The following is a 10220-nucleotide window of genomic DNA, read 5'->3' as shown; positions in this document are numbered from 1 at the left end:
TTCCTCAAGTATGTGCATCACATTTGCATTCTGGTACAGGAAAACATTGTACACAACTTCAGTGACCTGAAAAATATGTGCACATACCAAAAACAAAAAACTGGTTACTCCACAATAAAGCAACCTAAAAATGTACATCAATGTAATCTAAATCAATCTTTATGCAACTTTAAAACAGTTTCTACTTATCAAGCAAAGCGATTTACCAGATCATCAGGTGCATCGGCATTCAGGCCTCCGATCTGAACATATTTCCCTTCTTTAATGAAGTGCTGGTGAATGTATTCAGGAAGAGCTTGAAAACTGTTTGTTATCCAGCAGGTCCTTTCAGCTCTTACACAATTAAAAATGTGTACTGAGCCTGTAGGACTGATTGAAAACCATAAAAAAATAACTAAGTGGATATAAATTCAAGGCCCACCTCTCCACCATAGTGCCAAGTCCTTTCTGCAGCCTCTCTGTACGATGGGTCATACATATTTACTCACAGAACCAGTTAAAAGTTGAAAATCATTAAGATTTTATTAATGTTTTTGAAAGAAGTCTCTTATGCTTTACCAAGGCTGGATTTATTGATTAAAATACAGTAAAACAATTATATTAATTTTAAAACAACCATTTACTATTTGAATATGTTTTAAAATTTAATTAGTGTCACATGATCATTCAGAAATCATTCTTATATGATTTAGTCAAAATTTTTTAGACAATTTTTTGATTAAAAGTTTTTTTTTTCAATGCTGATATACACTACAAAATCAAACATACCATTTAATTATTATTATTATTATTATTATTATTATAAATTATATATATATGTATATATATATTCAAATAGAAAACAGTTATTTCAAATTGTAGCTCACAATATTACTGTTTTTATGGTATTTGTGATCAAATAAATTCAGCCTTGGTGAGCTTAAGAAACAAAATAAATAAATAGATAATAAAAAAAAATATATAATATTGTGAAAAGTTCTTTTTTTCAAAAAGAGAAACTATAATATATATTAGAGACATTGAAAGTAAATCATTTCTAAAGTGTTTTTTTTTTTTTTTTTGGTCTGTTCTAGAAGTGGGCGTGTCTCTCAAAGACGTGGGTAGCAGATGCATGACGCAGTACGTTCTGTGCGTGCTGTGTGACGCGCACTCACTGCCGCACTGGACAGTCACATGACAGGCATACAGACGTTATGGAGCTGTTTCGCTGTCAAACTTGAATCCGATTTCACTTTTAAACTGCAAAAGCGATGGACGGAGTGCGACTTTTGACGGCTTCTGATCTCCAGTTCTGATATGTCAGGTCGGTTTCTATTCCTCTTCAAACAGACAAAGCCCACGTGTAAACACGAGAGTGTGTTAAAAAAAGAGTCAATTTCACAAGAGTCAATTTCACAGTAAACAACTATCTAACGTTAGTTCCTACTTTTGTTGTATTGTCTTAAAGATTATGTCATATTGAGAAAATGAAATATCCAGGTATTATACTTAAGCATTGTTTATTTGATGCCAGCTGAAAAACAAATGTTTACACAGTTGCTTAACACTCATTTTGACTTATGTTGACATATCCAGTGAAAACATACAGTAATAATAACGATCTTTTGTCTAGTTATTAACTGAAAACATGTTTTTAATGTTTTGCAGAGTCATGCACAAAGTCATTATGTCATTACTCAAAAGTTTAACCACTAAAAAAGTATTATTATGGTCCTTTTACATATTCCTTTCTTCATATTTTTGCTTGGTGTAATTGTAAATGTATCTGAGTACTCTATGTGTCCATCATCATCATGTATTAAGCCGGACATCACTCCACCCAAGTGTAACTTGATGCATCTATTTCTGTATTTCCTCTTTGTTACACTATGTATCTGTTATTTTGTAGCTAAACCGCTGCGTCATGTCTGTGGATGGCCCCCGGACCTCTGTTTTCACCTTTCAGTCCGCTGTTCACAGCCGTCATGTTCTGCGCTCGCTGGAGGAGCTGAGACTGAAGGAGCTCTTGTGTGACGTGACGGTTGAAGTGGAGCGCAGGAGCTTTCGAGCGCACTCTTCAGTGCTGGCTTCCTGCAGCGACTATTTTTACACCAGACTTACAAACCACAGCCGACCAAACCCCACTGTCAGGTTACCGGATGAGGTAATGCTTGATATGGTGGATGGCTTGAATCTGGAGGTTTTGAGAAATCTATGGTTAAGCCGTCATCCCTTTATGATTTGTTGTAATTATTAACAAATTAACACCCATACATACATTTATAAGAAAATAAAAAAAAGAAACATAGCTTGAGCAATCCCTAAAAAAAACAATATATGGTTCAACAAGGTCAATATGAGGGTCAATGACTTGATGTATTTAAATTTTGTAGATATATTTATTCAAAAATACATTAAAACTGATAATACATAGATATACTGATTTGAATACATGGCATGTTAAATAACATATATATATATATATATATATATATATATATATATATATATATATATATATATATATATGATATAGCTATCCAGATACCATGTTTTAGAAAAAAAAGGCATCAAATTAATAAAATGTTTGAAATAGACCTTTTTTTTGTATTTTTGTCTTAATATTTACAAAACTGTATTTATGTTTGTCAAGGATCCCTACAGACTCCCATAACTGTGTTTCAAGGTCTATACATTTCTTAAAATGCTAGATAATATGACCTTTTTATGACAAGTCAAAGTTAATAAAACATCATATCATTTATGAATTAGTAATCACGATTGCTGCACCACATTTTAAGCATCTTAATTTATTTTTGATGCATTTTTTTTGACTTTGATTTTATGCAAATTGTCTTTTAAACACTTTATTGAGTGTATGATGGAAGTGTTCATTATCGTGTGAACATGTTCCTTTAAAAATGGTTTACATTGCAGTGCTGTCAGATTAGGCTTTATATATTAATATTCAATTGAGTAAATGAAGTTACAGCAATAACCCGGTAATGTGATTTGCAGATGATTTATTCATGCAGTAATCGTAACTACATCATTAATCTCTCAAGGTCACGGTGGAAGGATTTGAACCTCTTCTGCAGTTTGCCTACACTGCAAAACTTCACTTCACGAAAGAAAACATCCTGGAGATCCACAGATGCGCCGAATTTCTCGGATTTCAAAACCTCGATAAAGCCTGCTTTGAATTCCTTGTCCCAAAGTTTTCCACTGGTGGTGGAACCTCCAAAAAAGTGAGGGGTAAAAGCAAGGGCCGTGAGAGATCCCGAACCATCTGCAGTCCAAATGACCAAAACCCTGAAACCGGAGAAGATCGCGTACCTCAAGATGCAAGCACTGTCATGCAAGCTGCATGCGCGACATCCTCTGAAGAAAGTCCTAAAGATTGTCCCCCCATCACAAATGACAAGGCAATGCAGTTAGATTTATCCACGCTTTACGCAAGAAGCACTGCATACCACATGGGTGACGGCCAAGATCAGTTTTGCCTACAGAACTGTGGCCCACCGTTGCCTTCCTCTTCCATGGCGGCCGCTGAAGTGTGTCCTTTCCTGTCTATTTCAAGCACCGGAGACAATGAGAAACTGCACTCTTCTGCAGCAGGGGACATTTTAGCAATGGAGGACGATTTCCAGAAGGATCTAGCAATGGATGTGCATTGTGAACCACCTACTGATAAAGACCTGGACATAGCCAGTATCACCGAGGGCCACTTTGACCAACGTGAAGGGCCTCTAATGTCGCCTTCCGACGCCAGCCACCTATGTCCTCTGAATTCTGCGCAGTCAAGCGGGGATTTGGACAGCATTTCTGGTGCGCCAGACCTCAGCAACATTGGCATCGAAGACAACCAGGTGTTTGATTCCAACGAACAAACCTTCTCTGAACAGACCCCCAAAGATTGCGCCACAGAACGAAGCACAGTGGAAAGGGAAGTGGCTGAGCATCTCGCGAAGGGTTTTTGGCCCGATTTGAGCGTCACGTTAAATGAGCAGCTACCTTTGGACTCTATCGACCAGTCATCTGCAGGAAATGGCTCGGACTTTCACTGGTTAAAGCATCTGGATCTGGGCGCCGCGCCTGATGATTGCCCCTTCCTGCGAGACCTGAGCTCCAATGATAGACAGACCTCTGGAGGAGACACTCTGTCCAAAGAGGACACTGAAGACAGTCCCTGCATGTCCCCCATTAACTCGAGGGAAAACTCGGAGTGCGAATCGGATGGAGACTGTGCGCAGTGTGACAGCAGTGAACAAGTGCAAGAGGTGAGCTTGCTTGTAAGTTTAAGTTTGGTTCCAAATTGCAGACCTTTATTTCAACCTCGACTGAGATTCCCTGACGTTCTTCAATTAAAAGTTTTAGTCCATACTGAAAAATGTAACCGAACTGGAGAATGAACACAGTTGCAGTCCTCCATAATGCAGAGTTGACATCTCGTTTTTTTCTTCCCAGGTGGATTTGCCATTCCCTGTGGAGCAAATTTCCAGCATGACCCGGAGAGCGTTCCTGCAGATGTTGAAACGCGAGCAGCTGACCCCAGAACAGCTGGAGTTTGTTCAGGATGTGAGACGGCGGAGTAAAAACCGCATGGCTGCACAGCGCTGCCGCAAGAGAAAGTTGGACTGCATCTACAGACTGGAGGGAGAAATTAAGAAACTGGTATATCCGTTTGTCAGATCTACTGAATCTAAAATAGTATTTTGTATTTGAACAGGTTCGAACAGTTTAAGTCTGATTTACTCCATTAAATTCGACTGAATCAGTGTAGTGTAGTGCAATCAAACCACGCGCAGCTTGATCATTGTACTCTCATTTATACAGAAAAACCACATGAAGTTCACATGGGCGAATCACGTGAAATATGTGAAACGCATGTAGAACACATATGAAACGCACATGAAACATTCCCCCTTACAGAAAAACCACATGTGAAAATCACGTTAAAATCACATGTGAAATTAGACTAGGCTGTAAAAAATAATAATAATAAAAAAAAAAATATATATATATATATATATAAATAATATTCTGCATACATAATTTGTACAGATATACAGAAATTATAAATTATTTCTTTTTTTGCAACATATTTACAATAAATTATAATTAATATTGCTGTCAAATCGATTAATTGCAATGAAATATATACATACAGTGTGTATGTATATGTATATATATATGTGTGTGTGTATACACACACACACACACACACACACACATAAATAGGTACTCTGTACACACATCTAGTATGTAAACACAAACTTTTATCTTGGATGCGATTAATCACGATCAATATTACAGCAGTATTGATTAGTTTTAAGTATTTGAAATGAGTTTATATGCCTTTTTAAAACAGATTATTAAAAGTTGGTTGTTCTTCCTCTAAAGTACGGCAAAAGTTCCCTAAGATTCCCATCCCTAACTATGACCACAATGTGTATGAGCATACAAGGTATACACGTGTTTCTTTTGACAGAGAATAAGAAAACTAATCAGACATATACTATGCAGTTTTGCACACATTACACAATGCTGCAAATCAACAGACACCAAAAAAATTTTTTTATGATTTGTGTTTTTCTCCATAAGGAATGTGAAGTCTGTAAACGCAAACTGAAATGTAATCTTCTTCTGTTTCCACATTTATCAGAGGAGCGAAAAGGAGAAATTATTGGACGATCACAACCAGCTGAAGCTCAGCATAGAGGATGTGCGTCAGAACCTCTCAGGCCTGTGTCAGAGTCTCTCTACAGATGCCGGGCCACAGTCCGAACAGCTGCAAGCACTGGCCAGGTACTTCTCCTCCGACTGTCCCACCTCCGTCCTCCTCACCCCCATGGCCTCTCCTAGCCTGGCTGGCCCAGACCAGGATGCCCATGCGAACTCCTCCCTGGACACCTTTCTTGCAGACACATGTCCTGAAGGAGACACTGTCGCACTCAGGTCGCCCACTGCCTTCCTGCAAGACAACGTTCAGAGCACTGATACAGATCTAGCTCCGTGATGTATAACAGAGCAAAGCAGCTTGGGAATGGTCTGATATTTCATTTTTACTCAGGAGTTTAGCTTTCCGCTGCCGTCAGTTTGACTTTTTAGCATGACTTTCTTATTAGGAGCACTTTCGTAATGTTTCCAAGTATGGACGTGACTAAATTTGCACTATTACCAGAAGTTTCATTATACAGATGCATTCGGATATGCCTTTCATTCCTTGTTTGCTGTTACGCCACGGGGTCATTCCTGTTATGCCACACGTTTTTAAAACTTAAGAAAATGAATTGTATTGTAATTAAGTATTTCAGAAATATGCTCTGCTAAGCTCAGGCTCATAAACGTTTATAAATTATAACTTGTATATAAAAAAGAACAAGATGTGTAACGGGGTGGAACATAATGGGGTGGAAATAAAGGGCTAAATGCTTTGTTTAATTACAGATTGATAGTTAGCTCAAGTTAATTAGGACATGTTTTAGTATTTTGATTCCATCATACCCATTTTTTTAAATATTGTACAACAGGGTGGAATATTTTGAAATGAGACAAACAAACTAAAAGCACAAGACACCTTTGAATTAATTGCTCATGCTTTAAGATGTATATGATGTATGTTTTCCCACCAAAAATGTCACTTCCGGGACGATTGTGTCATTAAGGAACTGGCTTTTGTTAGTTAAAGGGATTTTTCAGCAGACTAACAGGGTGGAAAGTAATATCGAAGACAAAGTAAATATCTATAAAACGATTAACAATCAAAACACTACAATCAAGTTTGGTTTAAATATTTTGAATAAAGAAAGAAAAGCACTTGGAATATTTCTTAATAAACTGACTTGTGCTTTTTAGTGCATTTATTGTAATATTTTCATAAAAGAAAATGAATGACTTCAATCTGGAACAATTGTCAATTTTATGTTTTTTATTCAAAAGTAGACTTATGTAAATGTACTACATAACAGGAATGACCTGGGGATTCATTTCCAGTCCTAGCATTAATTTCACGTACACTGCCGCAAAGGACAATCATTGTTATTCTCTTTATTATGTTTATGGATTATGATTTTTGTTATGCTATGTAGAGCATATAAGTACATTCCAGTGTAGCCTAATACGTGTTTGGCATTACCGGCATGAGAATTGTGCATTTGTGAAAAATACATAGAATCCATAGTCTCTCTTAAGGGAAAAGAAATAGTTTAGATATTTGTTTGTAGAGATTTGTTCACTTTTTGCTTGTGAAAGTGGAGTGAGTTTGGAAAAGATCGATTTCAAGGTCAACATAAAATGCAAAACTTGCTCCTGATTTTATTGAGCATGATTCTTAATTACACATAATTTCAATTAAATGTTTTGTATTATTTAATCAAAATGTAATTTTCTTCTGAAATGGCTTTCCTTTTTAGCTGATGATGTCATCAAGACCATGCACATAGTCTATTGGCTGTTGGATTACGAATAGATATAATGGCATTATTTTAACTCTAACCTACATTTTTAAAAAAAAATATATATCTTGATTAAATTATTAATGAGCTAATGTTCATTTCGGTATAACATTAGTCTAAACAACATAACCTGTTCATTTTGCCATGTAGCACCCATACAATGTTCTATTTTTACTTTTTTTGCGCCTTTTTTAACCCTGTAACCAAAATACTGTCATGTAAACCTGGAATGCACTGTATAGTTCACTATTTGATTCAGATTTAACAAATAGTTGCAAATAAAATGTCAATAATATTTTCTTTTTCACTCAATGTGTAAATGTAAAGGTTCTTGCTAATAGGAATGTGCAAAAAGATAATATACAAATCAATTTTTGTGTTAATTTACAATTGAAATTGAAATATATATATATATATATGTATGTGTGTGTGTGTGTGTGTGTGTATATGTACTGTACATATACTGTACATATATACATATTGCCGTGCATTAAAATGATTTTAAATGCACTACGTGAGGCCAAGAAACAATCGACGCGAAGCAGAAGTTGATTATCCCGCTTATTCCATGGTCATTTGTCATGTTAAAACTAGTATTGCTCTTTGCAGCGCAATGTTTGAGCGGAAGGGTAAAAATGACTCTTTGTCAGTTACAGTTCTCTGTATGCCTCACACTATTCTTAGTTACTGTCTTCCTCTAAACTGTGAAATTGAAAAAAGTGCACAGTAGCGAACCGGGTTCAACATAATGTTTCAAAAGAGTCCATCAATATCACAATACACGTCTAAAATAAGAACATTTTTATATTTATAGGGGTGTGGGTGTCTATATATATTTTAAGATACATTTGGAATTTTTTTTTTAAGTGGTTAAAAAACGTAACAAAATGTGTCAGCAATTGACTAATCTCGCCACAAGAGGTCGGGATAATCATGTATTATTCATAGGCCTCGTGCGTTCACACAAGAAGCAAGCAAGCACAACTTTAAGCTCCGCGTTTTAATAATTCCGTGTTTACATCGAAAAACATGAGAAAAGCACCGAGGATGAATGCAACTAACTGTGTGAACGTCCTCATTCCTGTTGTGTTGCTTGGACACTTCCAGTACGTGGAGCACCAGCGGTAGAGCTTGACGCATTATGACGCCATAGTTCAGTGGAATCTGTTCAGAGCAGTTCATCTGTGAGTGAAGTTGTTCAGACCATTTTAACTGTTCGTGATCGCAATGAAAAGGTAAGCACTATAGCACCAGTCGATTTATTTAATGAATGCCTCTATTAATATTTTTTTATAGCCTATTAATCAATAATTTTTCATTAGGCTAGCCTATACTCATTTGTTAGTCATTTTTAAATAAGGTCGATATGTTGTGTATTGTAAAAAAAAAAAAAAAAAACATTAAGAGTAAAAGAACAAAGTAGACATGTTTATGACTTTTATTCATTCGTGTAGCACGTTATGACTTTTCTGAAACTAAGGTACACTTTAGATATTTTTAACTGACTGAATAAAGTTGATCAAATTGTTTCCCAAGCCGAAAAAGCAAGAAGCTGACAAGGCCAAGCATTACTCCTGCTATTGAGAGCCCTTCCCAGACCCAGTTACCTCAATTTATACCTTCCTTGCCTGGCCCATCTTCTAACGCGAGGCCTCCATCCAGGCGCATGAAGGGAAGACAAAGAAACGTTGTATTTCCTGACATTGGAAATGCAGTGAATTCTGTGACCAGAAGAAACGGCACCGGAGACCCTTTACCCTCCGTCCCGGTCATTCCAGCCGTGCCAAAAGGTGACCAGAATGAGAAGACCATCTGCAGTGATGCTGCGACCTTTCTCTCTGCCACGGACAGGGCAAGACTTTTTGGCATCAACAAGTGGTATTAGTCTCCAGGTTAGTCATCTTCCACATCCTTCCAGTTTTCATATATGACATATTTGACAACTTAGACACGTTTGGTTATGTTTTATGGTTTGTTATTTACAGGGAGGAGATGAAATCATCAGAAAAAGAAGAAATCTGTTCAAAAAAATAAAACCATAAATAAATCTGTCTTTGTAAAATAATAACTGTGCATTAAAAACAGTTGTTTCAGCTTCAGTGTCATATTACTTGAACTATAGTCTATGGAAACTTATTTCAATCATGAAGTAACAAAATATAAACGATAATCAGGACTTTTTAATTTCACAATTCATACTCTGTTGATGCAGTTATGAGAAAAAATGGCCAGTATTATAAGATATATATACTGTAGTCAGGGCTTTGAAATATAAACTCGCATTTCTAAGAGAAGTCATAATTGAACGTAGCTTGTTTCCTTGTGTTTTTCTCGCAGTTTATAAAATGTATCTATAGAACTATGAAATTGCTCAAGATTAAAGATTAAAAATTAATGCCTTTTTCACTCTGAGTTATATCTCAGAATTCAGACTTTTCACCTTGTAATTTTGAGTTTACAACTTGAAAATTAGATTTTTTTTTTCTCAGAATTCTTTTACATCTTGCAAATCTGTTTTTTTTTTTTAACCATGAATTGCGAATTGTGAAATGCAAACTTCACTGGCGAAAAAATTTTAAATGCAAAAATGTAAACTCAAAATTGCAAGAAAAAGTTACTTTTTAGAAAAAGTTTAGGTCTCACAATTCAGACTTTTTTTCTCAGAATTGAGGGGTTTTCTCAAACACAATTCACTAACAATTTTTTCTCAACCTTTTTATTTAGCTCTTTATTTTGTGATTGAAACGAAAACGATGTGCAGTAATATGAGTTTGAAGATCTCAT

General features: G+C 36.0%; 1 protein-coding gene and 1 long non-coding RNA gene across 2 annotated transcripts; both read left to right on the top strand.

The window, feature by feature from the left end:
* The first annotated feature begins 1393 nt into the window (after window positions 1–1393).
* Window positions 1394–6761, top strand: LOC132108179 (transcription regulator protein BACH1-like). The gene is made up of 4 exons (XM_059514782.1): window positions 1394–2143; window positions 3045–4259; window positions 4447–4653; window positions 5645–6761. Exons 1-4 carry the CDS (start codon window positions 1904–1906, stop codon window positions 5996–5998), a joined length of 2016 nt encoding a protein of 671 aa, XP_059370765.1. The 5' UTR covers window positions 1394–1903; the 3' UTR covers window positions 5999–6761.
* A 1620-nt stretch (window positions 6762–8381) lies between these two features.
* On the top strand, window positions 8382–9798 carry LOC132108471 (uncharacterized). The gene is made up of 3 exons (XR_009424457.1): window positions 8382–8671; window positions 8973–9332; window positions 9429–9798. It is a non-coding gene; the product is annotated as an uncharacterized LOC132108471 (long non-coding RNA).
* The last annotated feature ends 422 nt before the right edge of the window (window positions 9799–10220 follow it).

The sequence above is a fragment of the Carassius carassius genome, chromosome 28, assembly GCF_963082965.1.
Source record: "Carassius carassius chromosome 28, fCarCar2.1, whole genome shotgun sequence".
NCBI classification, from domain to species: domain Eukaryota; kingdom Metazoa; phylum Chordata; class Actinopteri; order Cypriniformes; family Cyprinidae; genus Carassius; species Carassius carassius.
This window is presented reverse-complemented; position numbering and strand designations above follow the sequence as displayed.